We start from the raw sequence: 21,810 nt of genomic DNA on the forward strand, positions 1-21,810 counted from the left end.
GGTTTGGGTGAAAAGGAAAAAACAGGCAAATGGGGTAAAAAATTACGCAACATCAGAACATTATTTTGCTGCCCCCAGTTGATATAAATGCACAGTGCCTTGACTGGATTAGATCAGATTAAAAAGTCTGGGATCATGTCTGATTAAAGAAAAAAAAGTCAGCGTTGTGGCCTAGTGGTTAACACAAATGCATTGAGCCATGGTGCTCATCTGGATGACATAAGTTCCAATCTGGCCTGCAACATTTCCAAAGTAATGCAAGGCTATAGATTTTTTTTTTCACCCATTTTGTCATCCGCAAAACAAATCCGTCATTGTGATTTGAGGTATTATTATGATCTAAGTTAAGTCAAGTTCAAGTCAAGCTGAGCTTTATTATCATTCCGCTACATGTGGGGACATACAGTGGAACGAAATGTCGCGCCTCGCAGGACCACGGTGCTACATAAATACAGACATACAACAATGAAGTAAAAAACACTATAAACCTATACACAAATACCCTACTGACAGATTTAACTATAAGTATACTATATATATATATATAAGTATTTACCCTATACAAACTAAAAGAATAAAGGATAAAAAATACAAACTATACAAATGCTTCACATAAATATTTACCCTATACAAACTAAAAAATAGAAGATAAAAAATACAAACAATACGAATGCTTCACAAATACTGTACATCTGCAAAGAGAGACATTTTGAGTCAAGCAGCTGGTTGGGGAACACTGCAGGATGATTTGTAGTGCATGAACATGTAAACATACATATATTGCTGAGTCTTTTGTGGGATTGTGTACACGCAGCAGTGTGTAAAGTGTCTAGTGCACATAGAGGAGAGTGTGTTACTACAGGTGGTTTGTACAGGCCCACTCACCTGTGTGTAGCACACTTCGAATTGCACAAAAAAAGTTCCATACAGTATTTTCTTTGGTGTGGTAAGGTGGGGGGGGGTCCATGTTTCAGGAGGTAGGGGTTTGCATGGGGTTTCAGAGGGGGGGCGGGGTGATTTGAGTTCAGGGCTCTCACAGCCTGGGGGAAAAAGCTGTTGAGCAGTCTGGCGGAGCGGGCTCTGATGCTCCGGTACCGTCTTTCTGATGTTAGGAGCTGTAAGAGACTGTGGGAGTGATGGGTGGAGTCCTTCACGATGCTGTTGGTTTTGCTGGAGCATCGTGTAAGGAAAATGTCCAGGATGGAGGGGAGAGGGGCACCGATGATCTTTGCAGCTGTGTTCACTGTCCGCTGGAGGGTCTTGCGGTCAGCAGCACTGCAGTTCCCGTACCAGACAGTGATGCAGCTGGTCAGCACACTCTCAATGGTGCCTCTGTAGAATGTGGTGAGGATGGGTGGAGGGAGACTTGCTCTTTTCAGCCGGCGGAGAAAGTGTAGGTGCTGTTGTGCCTTTTTGGACAGTGACATGGTGTTGGTGGTCCAGGTGAGATCCTCTGTGATGTGCACCCACAAGAATTTAGTGCTGCTGACTCTCTCCACAGTCGAGCTGTCGATGGTCAGTGGGGGGTGGTCAACGGAGTTTCTTCTGAAGTCCATCACAACCTCCTTTGTCTTCTCCACATTGAGGGACAGATTGTTAGTGCCACACCATTCAGCCAGCTGTGCCACTTCCTCTCTGTAGTGCGTTTCATCGTTGTTGTTGATGAGACCTACCACTGTTGTGTCATCAGCAAACTTGATGATGTGGTTGGAGCTGAACTTGGCAGTGCAGTCGTGGGTCAGCAGCGTAAAGAGCAGCAGGCTGAGCACACAGCCTTGTGGGGCACCTGTGCTCGGTGTGGTAGTGCTCGAGGTGTTGTGGCCGACACGGACTGACTGAGGTCTGCCGGTTAGAAAGTCCAGGATCCAATTACACAGGGAATTGTTAAGGCCCAGCAGGTTTAGTTTATTTATGAGCTGTTGTGGGATTATTGTGTTGAATGCCGAGCTGAAGTCAATGAACAGCATTCTAACATAGGAGTCTTTATTTTCTAGGTGGGTAAGAGCCAGGTGGAGGGTGGAGGAAATTGCATCGTCCGTAGAGCGGTTTGGACAGTATGCAAACTGGAGCGGGTCGAGTGTGTTGGGGAGGTTGGTTTTGATGTTGTGCATGACTAGCCTCTCAAAGCACTTCATCATGATTGGAGTCAGTGCTATGGGACGGTAGTCATTGAGACAGGACACAGGGGATTTATTTGGTACCGGTATGATTGTTGTGGATTTGAGACATGTGGGGACGACCGCCTGGCTCAGCGAGGTGTTGAAGATATCTGTAAGCACATCTGTCAGCTGTACAGCACAGTCTCTCAGAACACGGCCAAGTATGTTGTCAGGACCCGCAGCCTTGCGTGGGTTAATCCTAGATAGGGTCTTCCTTACGACGGCTGGAGACAGACAGGTGCAGGTGTGTCATTCTGTATTTCAAACCGTGAATAAAAGTGGTTGAGTGCATTGGGGAGGCATGTGTCCTCATCACAGGCCTGTGGCGGGGGCTTGTAGTCAGTGATGGTCTGAATGGCTTGCCACAGGCTCCATGTGTCTCTGCTGTCTGTGAAGTGGTTGTTGATTTTTTTGAGCATATGACCGTTTTGCATTTTTGATGCCACAGGACAGACTGGCTCTTGCTGTTTTGAGGGCTGCTTTATCTCCTGATCTGAATGCTTCATCTCTGGTCTTTAGCAGCCCAGGAACCTCTGCTGTCATCCATGGCTTCTGGTTTGCACGTGTGGTGATGGTCTTGGTGACTGTCACATCATCAGTGCACTTTTTGATGTAAGCAGTCACAGTTTCAGTGTACTCATGCAGGTCTATGTGGTTGTTGTAGGTAGCTGCCTCTTTAGTTAGTTATTGTTTTATTGAAAATAAAAATATTACATATAAACATATGTAATATGTTTTCATTAGCAAGCACAACTAAAATTGCATTAAAAAAGAAACATACAAATTAAAATACATTTTAATTTAATAAATTAATTTGAATGTATTTTTTTATTATTGCCATATAATTAGTTAATTATATATTATTACTAATATATTACTATTATATACTAATCTTTTAGAATTATGAATGTTATTAAGCTGAAAATGTCTAGAATCGGTCAAACAGCCTAAAAATATCAAAGGAACTTTTTTGGTTTTCACAGGTAAACGAACCAATTCTTTGACTCTCAACCAAAGAAATCTTAAATAATTGCTCAGACACAGTTCATTTCAGGTCGTGCCTCAATATCAGGAGTGCGTGTGGGAGACCTGAGGATGTTGTGGGATGGACATCCTAGCATCCTTAATAGAGCGTCTCTCTCTCTCTCTCTCTCTCCCGGGCTGATTTCTGCTCTGAAGTGGACTAACAGGATTTCACAGACGGTGTCACACAGACAGTGCTGCATCCCCTCCAGACACTGAGACCTGCTCACACAAGAAGAAACCCACTAAGCGTTTTTGAGGCCAGCTTTTCAGGCTTTTCAGCAAATGAGCGAAACACATACACGCTCAACTCGCACACCCTTGCACATTATCTCAGCCCCTGAGCTAGTCTGAGGGAAAACCTCAATCCACAGAGGCACACAGCTGGACAATTAGAATATTTTTGCATTTCATAAATCATGTTGACACCTGTGGGTTTGTATCATTGCAAGAAGGAGAAATGGGTATAGAAGCTTTGCTAATAAGGTCTTTTTGTGGCTTTGCAGACTGGATTTAAGGCTGTTTTTCTGTTGTGTAGGTTGAGAAGGTACAGGTAATGTGATTTGTGTGGGCTGGTGTGTTTTGTGCTCTGCTAAGTGCTTCAGGAGTAGTTTGTAGACTGTGGGGAAACAGGGCTGGGATGTGGAAAGTCCAAAGGGATGGATTTTCTGTGACAGGCCCTCGTTGCTGATCTAATATTAGTCTTTGTGTTAACTGAGCTCAGTGAAGAGAGAGGGACACACGCGCACACAATCAGAGTTATTGAAACAGGGCAGAGGGTACAGCATTGAATCACTCAGAGGCTCGTGTCCTGGGCTTTCATCCGCAACCTGACACAACAAAAGGGCTTCATGCTTATTGTCTGTGTATTTGAAGATGTGCACGGTGGCCCCAAAAATATTTGTACACTTAAAAAGTTTAAAGAATTTCTGGTTTGGTTTGGTGTGTTCTGATGCATTTTGGTTTTGATTTGCTTTGCTTTGTGTTTGTTTTGTTTTGTGTTTTGTTTTGCTTTGTGTTTTGATTTAATTTCATTCTGTTTGTTTTTGCTTTCATTTAGGTTAGTGTTTTGGTTTTGTTTGTGGTGTTTTTGTTTGTTTTTATTGTATTTTTTTTTTAAATCCTTTTCATTGTTTTAGTCTAAGAGTGTGCTTGTCTTTCAATAAAACACTTGCCACTTTGATATTTTGCTAATTCAGGGGCATATATTTTTAAGTTTGATTTTAAGTATCCAAATACTATATGTTGTCCAATTTGTCCAACCGAGTGCTGTTTTTTTTTTTTGAGTAAATCTGGTGGAATATGGTGGGTTTGTGTTGGAAATGTAAAATATTATTAAAATTTTATCATGTTTGACAGTGATATAAATAAGAGCGAAGCAGTTCCACGAACTCTGTTCAAAAAAAAAAAAAAAGGCAGCTGTTATGGCAAATGGCTCTATTGTATCTTTATACCACTGCCACGTCATGTCAATCATGTATGTGGCCTGTTGTGCACACAAATCAATAATCAACATTTGAGCTTTACATGTTTAATAATTAGGGATTTAGATCCTTGATCTTTCATGTGCAAGTTATAAAATCATAACTTGGCTCTATTTCTCATGTCTCATGTTTGAAATATCTTTTTATAATGATAATTACCACTTCTCTAACTCTGCTTGGCTGCCCTATTCCAGACAATTAGCAGTCATAAAAAAGCACATTTTATTTGAAATCATTTGCTTTTGAAGGCTTTGATTAAGTGGCCAAAGAGAAAGATCTGTTTTCTTCCAGCGTTCACAAACAGGAGAGCTTTGAGCCAGCAGCCCCTCGCTCACGCTGAGCTTTGATGAAAGTCCTGTCAAAGCCAAGTAAAGATTTCACCTCTGAGAGACAGGAGGAATAGCTTGAAACGGATGGAACTGCTTCCAGACACAGTACACCCTAATGTTCATTAACTGAGAGAGTGAGAGACACGTAGAGACGCTGACCGGTCCTGCAGGAGCGTGACTCTCTCTTACTGCTCTGAAGGAGAGAGAGAGACATGACAGAGAGACACGTGAACCGTCTATGGAGTTTATGAGAATCTGTCAGAGAGAGACACTAAACCATTCAACAACCGTCACATTGACAGGGGGAGCCAGGCCTCAGCTGAGTTTAGTGAGGTCCAAATGCCTGAAACCACATTGAAAATCTAGGATTTAAACCTATTTTATTTATTTGTATATATATATATATATATATATATATATATATATATATATATATATATATATATATATATATATATATATGTATGTATATGTATGTATATATATTATTTTTATATTATTTTATTTTAAATTATCCGCTCTGTGTGAGTGTGGCTTTGTTTTGTGGCGTGGTTGCTGGCTGCTACAGAGACACTAATTAACAAGCCCTGTTATTGAGATCTCAGACATTTCTACATCTTAATTGCATCTTAATGACATTTCAGCTCAGATGCTGTAGCTGGAGCCAGATAGCTTGACGGAGAGAGAGAGAGAGAGACGGTGGATTTGATGTCAATGAGAGAAGAGCAGAGCTACAGTAACAAGCAGACCAGGCCATATGTGACACTGACTCTTCCATCTTGCGGTCAACATTTCAAGGGGCGTGCGAAGCGCTAATCACGACCAAAAAGCCCTCATCTTACTCGCTCTGAGCCTCAGTCCCAGCGGGAGCACGAACTTGATCCACACTCCTGCTCCGTAATTACAGTACCATTCCCAGGTAGTGAGCACTATCTCTCTCTGGCACAAGCTCCGGTAATCTGACGCTCAGAGTTTATATTAATGTATTTCCGTTTTTCATCCACAAGCCCTTCTAGTTGGTGTTAATCGGATATACTGCGCAAATAAGGAAACCTGACAATGAGGTTTTGCAGGTGTTTTGTCACTGCAGTGCTGGGGTAGTCATCTTTACAGGCGACAGATTTGCAGCCACTTTATATTTGCATCCCGCTTATGGATGTTATGTGTAAGGACTTGAATTTAAATTGAGATGGCAAACAAGATTCAAAATTTATAATTAAAGGGGTCATGACATGGATTTTTTTAAATATTTTAATGTTTCTTGAGGTTTGCTTGTAATCTTAATAAAGTTTTTTGACAAAACAAAGCAAATATGTTAAATATGTGGAAAAATTATTATTTTCAACCCTCATTCTGAACTTCTCTCTAAAATGACCTGTTTTATAGCTTCTCAGTACTTGGCCACTGTTATGATTAGCTAACGTCATTGCATAGGAAACCGTATCAACTCCCCCTCGCTATTGCATGTGTGTTTTAACAACATAATCAAAATAAAATGGTCATTTCCAGACAAAGCATTATGAAATCATTTACTTACGGTTTGTGATGCAGCTGCAGTCAGTTTCATCTTCCAGCAAATGTTTCTTTGTGGACTCTCCATGACACTGTGCCTCGTTTACAAAACAATATGCTCCAATCAATCCTCTGACATGATCCAGGGTGGCATTAAAAATAAACTATCCATTTGTTCCTAATGCTGGAATCCTGATATCTGTACAAAGGCACGAACGAACTGTTTAAACCAAATGCGTCAAAGCAAAAGTTATTTCACTCCATTTGTCCTTATAACAGACCCAATCACGTGGCCTTTGTCAGAAAGCGAATGCACATCTGTTTACTGTATCCAGTGTAGACAAGGTAGTAGCAGTAATTTCTATTTGCTTTTGACGCGTCACGACATTAGCATTCAGTGTGATCAAGTGTCAGACCATTAAAGGGGTCATATGATGCTTTAAGTGTGTTACAGAATATGTTGTGTAACACATATTTTGTGTGTTACAGAATATGTTGACGCTTTAATGTTCAAAAAACACATTTTTCAAATACTGTACATTATTGTTGTTCCTCTATGCTCCGCCTCTCTGAAATGTCGTTTTCTACAAAGCTCCTCCTTCCAACCAGCGCAGTCTGCTCTGATTGGCCAGCTGACACAGTACATTGTGATTGGCCGAACACCACACGTCGGAAATGTAACGCGCCTTACCATAATAGTGAGCTTCAGCTTTCAAAGTAAATATAAAGATGGTATAGTTTTACCATGAGTTCAAGCCCAAAAGGGGAACAGATTTGCATGATAGACACGTTGATGATGCTCTTATGTATTTGCAGTAGACAAGCCGCTTAAGATCGCTGACTCCACTGTGATGTGACCCTCTCTCTCTCTCTCTCTCTCTCTCTCACTCACACACACACACACACACACATATATAAACACACAACGCGTTACTCTACACTGCGCATAACTCCGCATTTGAACAGTCAATATCAAATACTTAAACTAATAAAAAAACATGCTTACAGTTGCAGATTCAGAAGCGACAGGTTGTCATAGCAAAGTCGGAATTGACCCTTTTTTAAAAGATTTTTTAGAAATAGCCTTCGTGCACAGCCAGCCTTGTACTCTACTAGGTTCACGAAACTGTCGTCCGTAAAATGCGTTGCACAAATTCGAACATTTGGGTTCTGTTGTAAACAAATCTTGACTAATGATTCCTAATTTCGGAACGACAAATAAAGTGCTTTTGCTTTCACATAGAAACACACAGCGTCTCCCTGACATGGCTGCATCAACACTACTGTGGTTACTGGAACCACACCTTCTTTCTTTGCGTGAACATTTGGGCGGCATTATGCAAATATTTCCACATTGTGACGTTGACGTGGGGGCATGTTTTAATGAGGCGTTTTAGCCCAGTCTGGATCAGCCTTCTCTTTTAGACAGAATAAATCCTTTTGTTGGAGTCTTTGAGCTTTGTAACTCTGCAGATCGTATAATGCACAAACAGCTACATAAGACACTAAAGAAAAGGAAAACAAGAAAACACATCATATCAAGTGCTTTACAGATGAGCAAGATTATACCACATACACAGAAAACAGGCCAGACAAAAATTTAATACAACCCGTTTAAAAATGAAAAATGGCCATATCACAGTAGTCAATACACTAAGGAAAACAAATACGTTTTTAGCGGGGACATAAAAACAGACAGCGAAGGGGCCATTCTAATCTCTAGAGGCAGGGCATTCCAAAGTCGAGGCCCTGCCACTGCAAATGCACGCTCACTTCTACGCTTAAGCCTAACGTGAGGGACTACCAACAAAGCCTGGTCACAGGATCGTAGGCTTCTGGACGGAGTATAGAGATGAAGAAGTTCAGAGAGGTAGACAGGGGCTAGGTTGTGTAGGGATTTATATACAAAGAGGAGAATTTTAAAGTCTATTCTCTGACAAACCGGCAACCAGTGTAAGGATTTAAAAACTGGAGTGATGTGTTCATGTTTACGACATTTTAAAAGAAATCTGGCTGCAGCGTTTTGAACAAGCTGGAGATGTGCAATTTGACACTTAGATATACCGCAGTATAAAGAATTGCAGTAATCTAGACGAGACGTAACAAAAGCGTGAACAGCCATTTCTAGAATTTTAGGAGTGAGAAAATATTTAATTTTGGACAGTAAGCGAAGCTGATAAAAACTGGATCCGATAACAGAAGAGATATGTTTTTCCAATTTTAAGTGCTGGTCAACAAGAACTCCTAGATTCCGTACCCGTGAGGATCTAAAAACAGATACACTTTCTAACTCAGGGCTTATATATTGAGAGTTCTCATTGGGACCGAAAACAATTACCTCGGTCTTGTCTTCATTTAGGAAGAGGAAATTTTGGGCTAGCCATGATTTTACCTCCTCTAGACATTGCAGAAGAGAAGTAATCGCAGTGGAATTGTTTCTTTTGATTGGTAAATAGATCTGAGTATCATTTGCGTAGAAATGAAAAGACATGCCATGTTTACGTAGAATAGAGCCCAGAGGTAGCATGTAGAGAGAAAATAGAGAGGGAGCTAAAATAGAGCCTTGTGGAAGGCCACAGGTCAGAGGTGCAGGGGAAGAGGTAAAATTAACCAGCTTCACTAAAAACTTTCTGTCAGACAGATATGACTGAAACCATTTCAGGGCGTTAGCTTTTAGACCTACCCAAGACTCCAATCTAGATAATAGTGAGGAGTGGTCTACGGTATCAAAAGCGGCCGATAAATCTAGAAGAATAAGAACCACAGAGTCTCCGGAATCAGTTGAGAGGTAAATATCATTTAACACTCTAAACAGGGCGGACTCGGTGCTGTGAGCAGACTCATAAATACAATTACTTGACAGAAAACGTTGAAGATCATATGACCCCTTTAAGCGACTGAATGCCAGTGGACGGGGCTTAAGGTGAGGAGATGACTATTCGTTGATGTCTTGCTCTGGAGGCAGTGTTTATGCAAACGACTGTGCCCAGGTGACGTCACCTTGCCCCTCAGATTCAAAACGAGCCGTTTTTGGAGCTTGATAAAATAAATGCTTTGTTTATAAGATGTATAGGACATTTCATCTGTGAAACTTGCAGAATTTGTAATGGTACAAAGACCTCTTATATGCTAAAAGATCAAGGCAAATTTGATTTCCCATGTCATGACCAAATTTTAATTGAATTAGATTAAAATGAATTAAAATTTAAAATGACTGTATTAAGTGTCATTTTTAACAAGAAATATACACACGCACACAATACTTTATAACTTTTAACTTAATATTTTTTTAACTTAACATTTAATATTTGTTTGTTTGTTTGTTCCCACAATGAGTCACTAAGATATAATGTTGTTTTGGACTGATTTTATGGGGAAAAACATTATTCAAAATATTCTTCTGTACACTTTTTCTTTGTATCACTTTAAATTGTGAATTTCGTGGAACTTGTGGGATTTGTCATAAAATACTGACCTCTCAACTTCCACAATCAGCGTCTGCTCATCTATGTTTGATGCTTAAAGGGGTTATATGACGTTGCTAAAAAGAACAATATTTGGTGTAATGCAATGTGTTTGTGTGGTTTAAAGTAAAAAAACATTATTTTCCACATACTGTACATTATTGTTAGTCCTCTATGCCCCACCTTTCTGAAATGAATCGATTTTTACAAACCTCCTCGTTCTGAGAAGCGAGGCGTGCTCTGATTGGCCAGCTATCCAGTGCGTTGTGATTGGGCGAATACCTCAAGCGTGTGACGGAAATGTTACGCCCCTCACCGTATTGTGATGGCGTTTCCTAATGCTGATAAGAATAAAACAATAAAACCCATTTCAAACGAAGCATTTGTTGCATCCAGTGGGGACATAATTACTGATTATAATGACTTATTACTGTCTTTTTACTCGCCGCGTTGCATCGCGACGCGTAAACATTACCATGTCTGCATTTGTGATCGGAGAAACGACAAACAACAAGAGCTACTCTACACAACTCAAAACTCGCGTTTGAATCGTCAGTAGCAGAAGCGTACTTACAGGCTGTGAGTCAGAAGCGCCAGACTGTCCTTGCAAAGTTGGAATTGCCCCACTTTATAGAAATACTTTGTGCAAGCCAGCATTGTAGGCTACTCTCCTGCCAGGTTCAGGAAATAGTCCTCCGTAAAATGTGCTGCACACACTCGAATATTTGCGTTGTACTGCTCTGGAACAGTGTTGTAAAAACAACTTAACCACTGATTTCTAGTTGTGTTCTCTTTTGGAAGCCCAAACAAAGTAGTTTCACTTTCACAACGAATCACAGCATCTCCATGACATGGCACCGGTGGCAGCAACAATACTACAGCCAGAATAAAAGTTATGCCTTCTTTCTTTGCGTATACATTTGGGCGGTGTTATGAAAATCTCCCCACATCGTGATGTAGACATGTGGGGGTGTGTTTAAATGAGCCGTTTTAGGGGGGTATGGACAAGTCTTAACTTTTATAAAGAATATCTCTTTGGTTTTGAGACTTTAGTCTTTGCAATTTCAGGGACATTATCTATGCACAAACAGCTTGTAACACTCCAAAAAGAAAGGAAAACTTGAAATCGCATCATATGACCCCTTTAACATGAAGAGTGGGATTTTGGTACAGTGAGTTTTCAGTGTGGGATGTGTTTCTCTGTGCAGTGCCAAAGTTGATGTTTTGTTATGTGATGCAATGACATTCATACATTTTTAAGTGTGACTTGAGTTCCTAATATTTTTGGGGCCATTGTTTATGTATTGTTTTGAACTGTCTCATTCGTGTGTGTCTTATCATTTTGGGCCGGTGATGATGCCACCCACTTGTGTATGGGCATGCACAAACGTGTAACAGATGGGCAGAAAGAGAGGGACCTTGATGAGAGAAAGGATGAGCGAATCAAATCTACCATAGCAAATATTTATTTACCAGATTAGCTCTCCTCATCCATCTCTCTCTGCTTTACAAGCAACGGCTGCCTGCCTGCGTACTTCACATGAGAATAACTGTGTGTGGGGAGAGAGGATGTGTTTGAGGGCACTGGGTTACAGAAGTAAGCCATGCATGATACACAAAGGCAGGAAGTGCGTTATGAAGAGGACGACATGTGTGTTTCTGTGTGTGATCAAATAGATTACTAGAATTGCAAATATATATATATTAGTGTGACAAGTGAAAAAAGTGAAAGTGACGTGACGTGGCCAAGTATGGTAACCCATACTCGGAATTTGTGCTCTGCATCTATCCCATTAAAGTCTCATGGCATTTACGTACCTGGGTGCACTTTTTAGCGAGACACGAAATACGTACCAATAACTACATATTACTGCAGTTTCAGTTTCCTAAAGAAACAAACACTAGAGGCAGTAAAACTCTGACACCTTTTACTCCTTTTACACAAATTTACAGAGTTTTGATAAAGCGTATTTTTCGCACAGTTACTTTAAGAATATCATGTTACGACTTCAAAACAATATTAATATGCTGGGAGATTTGAAAACTGATGCTTTTGAGTGTTAGCATCGCACATATCCAGCCTCGTATCTATGGGTTTTCATGGACAGAAAGTTTGTTCGGTAGCTCACGGAGTACAGAGCCGTACTTAGAAGGTTCGAATCCCGTGTAACTATGGTTTGACAAAACAGTTCAAATCTGCATAAAAGGAAGTTGAAATGGCATGGTTGCATCAACAAATACGTTTTTATACCAGTTTTGCATTTGTTAACACTATCGGGTTGATTTAGGGTTGGGTTTGGTGTATGGCATATTTCCAACACGATAGAGCATTAACTTTTAGGGACAGACCCCGGATATTTGAATTATGAACCATCGAAGTACGTACCTATATCAACATAATAAAAACACAGCAATACGTACCTATATCAACCTATATCAACATAATAAAAACACAGCAATACGTACCTATATCAACATAATAAAAACATGCCAGGGTTCACGTATTTAACCTGTGTTTTAGCGCCACTCAGTGGACATTTCTCTTTGAAACTGTGGCGAAACGTGCAGTAAGGTATGTAAAACGGTGTCGCACAAAGTGCACAGAGGTACGTATTTTTATGAGACCAGGTTGAATTTAACATAGGCCTAGATCAAGCTTAGTCACTGTGGCAACTTATGCTGGGAAACTAACCCGGTCTAGGTTTTTACCGATGCAAATATGTTAGGAACGATGCATCACGATACAAATGCCAATTTGTAGCCGATGCGCACTTTTTAAAATTGATTCAACGGATCGTTAACTTTTTATGCCGATGCACTGAGCGAATCGGGCAATCTTCCCATCCCTAGTATACATGGCAAAGTGTTGTTTTTTCTACAATAAATAAAAAGAAAACAAGTAGATAGAATAGAGAACAAGAAGGTTTTAGGGTCATTTTTTATAAATAAAAAGAAACGAGTAGATGGAATATGTATGTATGTACTGTATGTGTGTGTGTGTGTTTACAGACAAAAAAATTTGACCTATTTATCAGGGCCTTTATTCTTTCTTTCTTTTTTTTTTTTATTAAGCACTTAAGCACTTAGAAATTATCTTACAGCATTCTCAATACAATGTTCTCATTAGCATCCAGATTGTTTTTACTTTTATTTCATAATTATGATTATTATTATTGTTACTATTATTTTGTAATCCCCATTGCTCTCAATGTTGATTCTCGTTAGATTCTTGTATTTAAACGTATTACAGTAAAAAAAATAAAATTGCCATTTTGATAGCAAAAAATTTAATTTGGTGATTCATGCAGAACGTATTGCAGTGTTTTTGGATGGAGGGTATAGGGAGTAAAAACGTAATTTGTCAACACAAGACCACCAAAGAGTTTTTTTTTTTCTTCATTTAATTAGATGTTATTATCCTATAAATCCACATAAACGTTTTTCTCGGTCGATTATGTGCTTGACTACAGTGGCCCAAGCACAGACGCTCAGGGACCGGAAGACCACAGAGAATAAACATAAGCCTAAATGTCCTTCCAAAAGCAGAAATAAAGTGCAATTTAGCCTTATGTTTTTCGAGATATTCACCCACCATTTAGTTAGCAATGGAAAAAGGGTCACAACAGAGGTATCATAGATTGACAAACTAAGGAAAAAGAAAGGCTAGGACCCAGACAGGAAACAGAAAAAGAAGATATCCCAGACAGAGCGATCAGTACAGACTGTACTACGTGTCATGGAGTTGTACTGGCCACTTTCGAGAGCTCAATCTGAATGAGAGGTTAGAAGGTGAATCAGGTTGAGGGGTTTAAAAGTGCTAGTATGTGTGTGTATGTGTGTATACAAGCAGAGAAAATGTGCCTATGTTCTATTAATAGTAGCTGTCCTAAATATGTCTGCTTCCAGACAGCCAGCTTCCCATACAACAGCCACTACTCTCTTTTTCCTCCTTTCTTCTCCTCGCATATTCATTCTCTCTCGTTTTTTCTCACTCATAATTTATGTGCTCCTGTCTCATGTTTATCCTGCATTTAAATTTCACACAGAGGAGAGGCGGCAGCAGTGCACCAGTAAATAGAAGAGCTAACACTTAACGACCCCTGCTGAAGCAAACAAAAACAGATCGTTGGTTCTTCAAACAGCTCCTTAGAGATCCACCTTGCTGGAATGCTTGTCATTGTCCTACAAAGTGGAGGAAGGAAGCCAAGGACAATTTGTAGCAGCGTCTTTTAAGAGTTTGCTGTACTGGAGATGGTGGCTCAGTAATGTCCTCCATTGCGTAGTAAAAAGTATTTTAGCAGACTTAAATTCTTACGTTCAGAGTCTACAGCTTTGCCACACCTGCTACTAGCAGGTGAATTAATAAAGATTTATTAAATATTTATTAATTGCCATGATTTGTTTTTTTAAGAAAGCAGGTTAGAATGGGAATTTTGGGTGACTTACTCTATTTTGGATCATCTACGTGCATTTTTATACTGATTTCAACCATTTTTATGACACTTGGCTGTGAATTCTGTAAACTGTTTAAAATTGTCTACTAGGGGGGGTGAAGAAATTATAGAAATTAATACTTTTATTTGCTTTAAATTGATCAAAAGTGATGATAAAGACATTTGTAATGTTACAGAAGATTTCTATTTCATATAGATGATGTTCTTCTGAACTTTCTATTCATCAAAGAAACCTGAAAAAATTCTGCTCTGCTGTTTTCAACATAATAATAAATATTTTTTGAGCAGCAAATTAGAATAATTTCTGAAGGATCATGTGACTGGAGTAATGATGCTAAAAATTCAGCTTTGAAATCGCAGGAATAACTTGCATTTTAAAATATTTTCAAATAGAAAACAGTCATTTTAAATGGTAAAAATATTTCAAAATGTTACTGTTTTTGTTGTATTTTGGATCAAATAAATGCAGGCTTGGTGAGCAGAAGAGAATTCAAAAAACAAAAATCTAAAATCTTACAGTTCAAAAAATTTTGACTGCATGGTAGTGTATGTTAGCCAACAGTTTGAAGTTAAAGATATTAATATTAAGATGTTTAAAATCTGAGATGTTTATTTGACAGTGATTTCACATTTCTTGTTTGTATGAAGGCTAAATACAAATTAAAGATGAACATTTATGTGTTGTTGTTTTTTTTCCCCCCTAAGATATTATAAAGTGCTATAGGAGGAGTTCATAGACTTGGCAAATTCATTTTTCATAAGTTTGTAGGTACAGACATCTGTTGTGGGCATTCTTGGTAGTTTTTATGAGGCTTTTTTTAATAGTGTTCATATCGATATCGGAATTATATCGTATCAAACGAAATTAAGAAATATATCGTGATATAAATTTTGGCCATATCGTCCAGCCCTAAACCGAGTAAGTTTCATTGAGATAAATGGAATTCTAACATGCTGACTGATTTTTTTTTTTTAAATTATATATAAACATAATTGTCATAGTAATACATTTTTATAGACATTGTTGGTTGTAGCATTTATGTAGGTACAGTCCAGAGGGGCAAGTTTAGTCCCTTTCTCAAGAACACAATGGTGATGGCTCATGGATTACCACTGGTTTGAATTTGCATTTTAAATTTTCGCTAACCAGCTTACCTACTTTTTCGTAGGACAGTGTGCATCCATAGCGATTAACCTTAACATGGTACTTGAATGTTTACTATCCAGTGAATGTTGATGTTAGTCATTGTCCAGTGATCTGTCGTCTCTGAAGGTTATTTTAGATGTTTTTCCAGACTGAACAGAGTGCATCAGTTTACAGTAAGCGGGAACCCACTTAGCTGGAGACATGGATGTCTGAGTGACATTTCCGCTTGAGAGTGATTGATCTGCCAACTGTGTGGAACCGTCATTTTATTTATGGCCTGATTGATCTGAATTGCAGTAGGGTGGTGATCAAGGTCATTGATTGGTTGATTGTGTTGTTTGTCAGATTCACAGAGGCGGACACTCTGGTGATGGGAGATGTGACATACGGGGCCTGCTGCGTGGATGACTTCACCGCCCGCGCTTTGGGAGCCGACTTCATGGTGCATTATGGGCACAGTTGTCTCAGTGAGTTATACAAACACACACACACACACACACACACAATTCTTATATGTGAATTAAAGTTACAGTTTACCCAAATTGAACATTCTGCCATCATTTGCTCACCCTCATGTAATTCCAAACCTGTATGACTTACTTAAGTTTAAATCTTATTTTAAGACATAATGGTTTCCTCGACACTAACTGAAATAAATAAGTTTGAATACAAAAATTACTGAAACTGAACCTGAAATAAATATTAATTAAAGCCATGCATTAACAAAACAACAAAAGCGCATAACAAAATTACAATTTTTTTTAAAGAAAACGGAAAATTAAAGCTAATTCAAAATATAAATAAATAATAAAATAAATTAACACTGGTATGAAAAAGGGTGGTGTGAAATTCTCCTACTGTGTTCCATAGACGAAAGGTTTGGATTCTTCATAGCTGGGTATTATAACTATTCCTTTAACATATTTATAGACTATACAAACCCACAAATTAATTTTCATAAAGGAAGACGCCTCATCTATCATCTTTCTATGTTCCTGCGGTTTCTCGTGAGCATGTTTCAGGGTCTTTCATTGATGGACAACTGAACGTTTGAAAAAAAATAATTGAGAAAGAGACCAAGAAATCTCAGTGAGAGTTTCTAAGAGCAAAGGTTGGAGACAGTCGGCCGGGCTAAGGAGAAGTGAAGATGTATAGATTTACTCTTGAAGTGCTTTGCAAAGCTGCTTTCAATAGCTCAGTATGGTAGTCAGTCCGAGTTGTGATGTGTAAGGGATAGCAGATGTTTTAAATGGGCCTGCCTGCACGTGTGCTCAGCAGATCAATAGTGAACATGCATTAAGGGTGTCCTTTAAAAGGCCTGGACGTGCCAGCCTAGAGGAAGCCGCTCTTTTACCCCCGCTGCCCGTCAGCAGCACAACATACAGTAGAGGAAATGCTAAATCAATAGGGCCAATATATCTCCAGCAGAACAATCACACCTCTCCCAAATACCAGAGCTGGCCAAAGGAATATTAATCCTGCATCTGAGGGCCGAAGCCTCCTGCGAACCTTAACATTATACACTTATACACAGTCAAACACAGACCTTCTGGAAGTGTGTTTTTTGGACCGGTACGTAATTGGGTCAATACCGGACTATCGATAAGCTTCAGGACAAACGATACTGTTATCGATACTTGCGTTGTTTTATCTCTGTATACTTCGCATTAGAAGCTGCTGCTGCTTGTCATTTTCCTTCACTGAATGATGTGCCCTTCGTTTTCTCGAGGTGCGTGTGATATCCATGCGCATGTGCGGTGTTTGCTTGCAATCAGTCTTCGCGGCAAGAGTGAAACGTTTGAGTGAAACGTTTGAAAGTGTGGGCTCACGTTACAAAACTAAGCGACACCAGTGTCAGATGCAACATATACAATAATATTGAGTTTGTATGATATATATAGATATTTTCTTTATAAGCAATATGGTATGAAGCAATACCGTTAACTCTTTCCCAGCCATTGACGAGGTATCTCGTCAATTAAGAGACAACGCTTCCCCGCCATTGACGAGTTTTTACGGCAATCCGTGTTCTAGGTATATTACGGTAAGGAAAGCCCTAGCGCATGTCCTGAATGAGTTACGGGACTTCCGTGTCTTACGAGTCCGAATACAAGACGATCGGCATAAATGGAAGGATCAGAGAAAATGTTGATCATATATATATATATATATATATATATATATATATATATATATATATATATATATATATATATATATATATATATAGGGTTCGTCATGTGACACACAGCAGCCAACAGCATTTGTTTTATTTATTTTTTCCTTTTTTTTCGAAACATCCCCAAATGCATTAACTATGTCATGAAATATCTTGATTCTCACCTTTATAGATTATGTTGATCTATAGTGGGCGATGGTCAAAGTAATAATGTAATCTATTAACTATGCATAAAAACCTGTCTGTTTATGGGTGTCATGCCATAACATATTTTTAATACAACTGACTTTATATTTAATGTGAATTTAACATTGAAAGTTAATGTGAATAAAAATATTGCAAGTTAGGCTACTAATCATAATACTTTCATTGTACAGAAAGAGAGCAAAGAACATTTTCACTGAGTCTAGTTCAAGCACTCTCAAAAACTCCCATTAAAATCACTGAAGCTGTTTACTCTATGAAATTAATATCTTACAGATTCGTACACACATTTGCACTTTCTTGTTTCTGATGAGAGAATTCGCCAGAAAAGAGGTATTCAGTCAGTGAGCAAGTGAAGAAAACACTGGCATTTTAGCGATGACTCATCTGAACGTCTCTGATTGGTCATTGCATTCATAAGCTCTTCAAAATCGCGTGTGATTGGTTAGAATGCGCAGTGCTGTAAAAACGCGTCTATCTCTGGCTCAGCTCCAGCCAGCGAACGCAGATTTGAATTTAGCAGCTGATGATAGACGTGCTGAATGTTTTAATCACGCCGGTGTGATTGTATTAAATATAGAAAATATTAATCGGCTATTTTTTTCTCATTTGGAAGCTGCATTCAAAATCCACTTGGCTCAAAAATCCCACTTTCAATGGGCATGACGCCTCTGTATGTAGACTCTATATATGTGTGTTTGTGTGTATAAACGTCTGTGTCTGTCTGTTCTGTTTATTGAATGCAATTTCAGTTATTCATATAATTATTTACAGGTGAAAGAATATGACATTTGAATGTATTTTGCTTGAAAATGCACTACTTTGAGATAAATGCATTTTTCTCAGTTTTTTGTCCAAAATGTTGTTTTTCTGTTGAAACCTATGTGCATTCAAGTGGTGATAAAACATTAACACATGAAGATAGGAAAAAATAGTTTTTTTAATTAAACGCAGAGGCTTGATTCTTTATTTTGATATATAATATGTTCATATATAAGGGCCATAAAATTTAGGTGAAAATCATCAAAAAATGCTGGCGGTGGCTGGCAACTTTTTTTTTTTTTTAAACGCTGGCGGGGAAAGAGTTAATATCGATCCACAGACACGAGCGCATCTGAAAAACATATCTATAGAGTCTGGGAATGTGTCGTCACAGCAGCAATGCATTCTGGGAATTTAGGTCACGGGAGCTGCCGCAGAGACTGGATAATATAGTGAATATAGACGTTGATATTTAATATTTATATTATTGTACTTAAGATCACGTTGGAGTGGTTAAGGCTCGCTTTACATCATTTGCCATAGCCCTATACATGGCCGGTGTGAAAAACGTGCTTTTTTCAGCCTTAGCTGAAAAAGCAGAGGTATTTCCTGCAGACATTAGATGCCATAACCCTTATCAGTGTCTGAATTAAATACCCCTGCTTTTGATTAATGCTATGTTGATACAGTAAGCGTTAATCATTCCAACGCGATCTTAAGTTGAATCACATAAACATAAAATAATAGCCTATAAAATGTCTACATTCACTACGGAACTCAGATGAAAGTTAAACAAACTCGGTAACAACTCAAATAAGATATGGCTTAATAATTGATCTCTGTAGATTTAATATATACAGTGATTTGCATTAAACTGTAAGCCCTCACACGACAAATAAAAGAAAATCATATATGGAAATATTACCTGTGGCAGCTCTTTGATCCCCGGCCACTTCCACAATACACATCGTTCCAAAGCAGGTTCTGTATAATGGCTTAATTCTTTACACTGAGCAGATTTACTGGGCAATTGAGATATATAACAATGCTAAAAGATCCACTGTTTAAGATCTAGTTATGTATTCTCCCCTTTAAAAAATAGCCATGGTTTTGCTAATCTAACCAAAGTGTTTTAGCAGTTAGCCTGTATCAGTACCACTGTAGTGAAGGAGACTGATTAATGAATATTTGCAGCCTCTGACAAAACAGAGCAATTTTTTTTATTTAAAGAGATTTACATATTAGTCTGTTTTATTCTGAGTATGTAAGATGGTTTTCAAAAAATATTAATAGTAAACGGTCTGCTTTTTTCTGTGGTGATTTGCATGTGTTTACACTGTGTGCTCCTGAGCGTGACCTAAAGCATGGCGGAATCCAATTCGGCGTGACGTAGATTCCCAGACTCTATGGAGGACACAGACTGAACTGCTGTGGAGAAAGTGAATAATACAGTTTGTTCTAAACATGTGACAAGCTTTATATGAAGGGCTATAAAAAAAACTTGTAAGATATAGTAGCCTATAGTTTATAGTTTTAGTTTAAAGCGGCTCGCCCCATCAGATGCTCTGATAGAAAGGCTGCGTGTGCCATTCCAGGACCTTGAAATGCTTCTTACGGAGCCACTGCTTAGTTGCCCTTGCTGTGTGTTTGGGATCATTGTCATGCTGGAAGACCCAGCCACGATCCATCTTCAATGCTCTTACTGAGGGAAGGAGGTTGTTGCCCAAAATACATGGCCCCATCCATCCTTCCCTCAATACGGTGCAGTCGTGCCGTCCCCTTTACAGAAAAGCACCCCCAAAGCATGATGTTTCCACCCCCATGCTTCACGGTTGGGATGGTGTTCTTGGGATTGTACTCATCCTTCTTCTTCCTCCAAACACGGCGAGTGGAGTTTATACCAAAAAAGTTCTATTTTGGTCTCATCTGACCACATGACCTTCTCTCATGCCTCCTCTGGATCATCCAGATGGTCTTTGGCAAACTTCAGACGGGTCTGGACATGTGCTGGCTTGAGCAGGGGGACCTTGCGTGCGCTGCAGGATTTTAATCCATGACGGTGTAGTGTGTTACTAATGGTAACCATTGAGACTGTGGTCCCAGCTCTCTTCAGGTCATTGACCAGGTCCTCCTGTGTAGTTCTAGGCTGATTCCTCACCTTTCTCAGGATCATTGATACTCCACGAGGCAAGATCTTGCATGGAGCCCAAGTCCGAGGGAGATTGACAGTCATCTTGAATTTCTTCCATTTTCTAATAATTGCGCCAACAGTTGTTGCCGTCTCACCAAGCTGTTTGCCTATTGTCCTGTAGTCCAGCCCAGCCTTGTCCAGGTCTACAATTTTGTCCCTAGTAGTGTTGTCAAAAATACCGATATTTCGATAAATATCGATACTGAAATATCTGAACGGTACCAATATTAATTTCCCGAAGTATCGATACACCGATACTAGCCGAGCTGTCACTTTCACTTCTCTCCAAAGGCGCGTGGACAAGCACCACACGTGACCGCACTCGTCTCCTTCGCTCTGGTTAAATAGCAAAAGTGAAGTGAATAGAAAGATGACTGCTCTGGTTGTTAAAGAACACAGCAGGAGCGCTATCTGTAGGGATCTATGATCGCCGCGATGCAGAGAACGCGCACGGAATCCAGTCATAAAAACGGAATTTACAGTTTAACGCGGAATGTCACGGAATTTGCCAAAGTTTGGATGAATTAATCAAAAGTAGGTCATTACATTTAAATAAAATCGCGATATGGACTAGTATCTGTAAATATTGAGCTGCAAAAGTGGATTTTAATATGAATCCTGCATGTTCTGCGCGTCTCTGTGTGAATGTGCTGCACGTGCGGTTGTGTTTACTAATGTGGAGCTCGCGGTGATTTCAGCGTCTGCCGTCTCAATGAGGACATAAATACATCAACAATATCTCCAGAACTGATCTGAAAGGCACTTTACGAGCATTTTACCATTTAATTTGAGTAAAACTAGCGTCATATCATACACACACAGAACTTTAAAGGTATTCACGGCAACCCGTCAAAATAAAAGTTCGGTTTAACTTAGCCTATTAAAGACCGTGTGCCAGAAAT

The 21,810-nt window shown here is 39.2% G+C and overlaps 1 protein-coding gene across 2 annotated transcripts in view; it reads left to right on the top strand.

Annotated features, from left to right (window-relative positions):
* The window catches only part of LOC306853979 (2-(3-amino-3-carboxypropyl)histidine synthase subunit 1-like), a gene marked incomplete at its 5' end in the record, with an annotated part of 127,722 nt that overhangs the window by 54,728 nt on the left and 51,184 nt on the right, over nt 1–21,810 (top strand). For both annotated transcript variants that reach the window (XM_079391722.1, XM_079391723.1), the window contains one exon: nt 15,918–16,039. In XM_079391722.1, the coding sequence (XP_079247848.1) occupies nt 15,918–16,039 (122 nt within the window). The remainder of the gene's footprint in view (nt 1–15,917; nt 16,040–21,810) is intronic.

This window comes from Barbus barbus, assembly GCF_936440315.1.
Source record: "Barbus barbus genome assembly, chromosome: 34".
Classification (NCBI taxonomy): domain Eukaryota; kingdom Metazoa; phylum Chordata; class Actinopteri; order Cypriniformes; family Cyprinidae; genus Barbus; species Barbus barbus.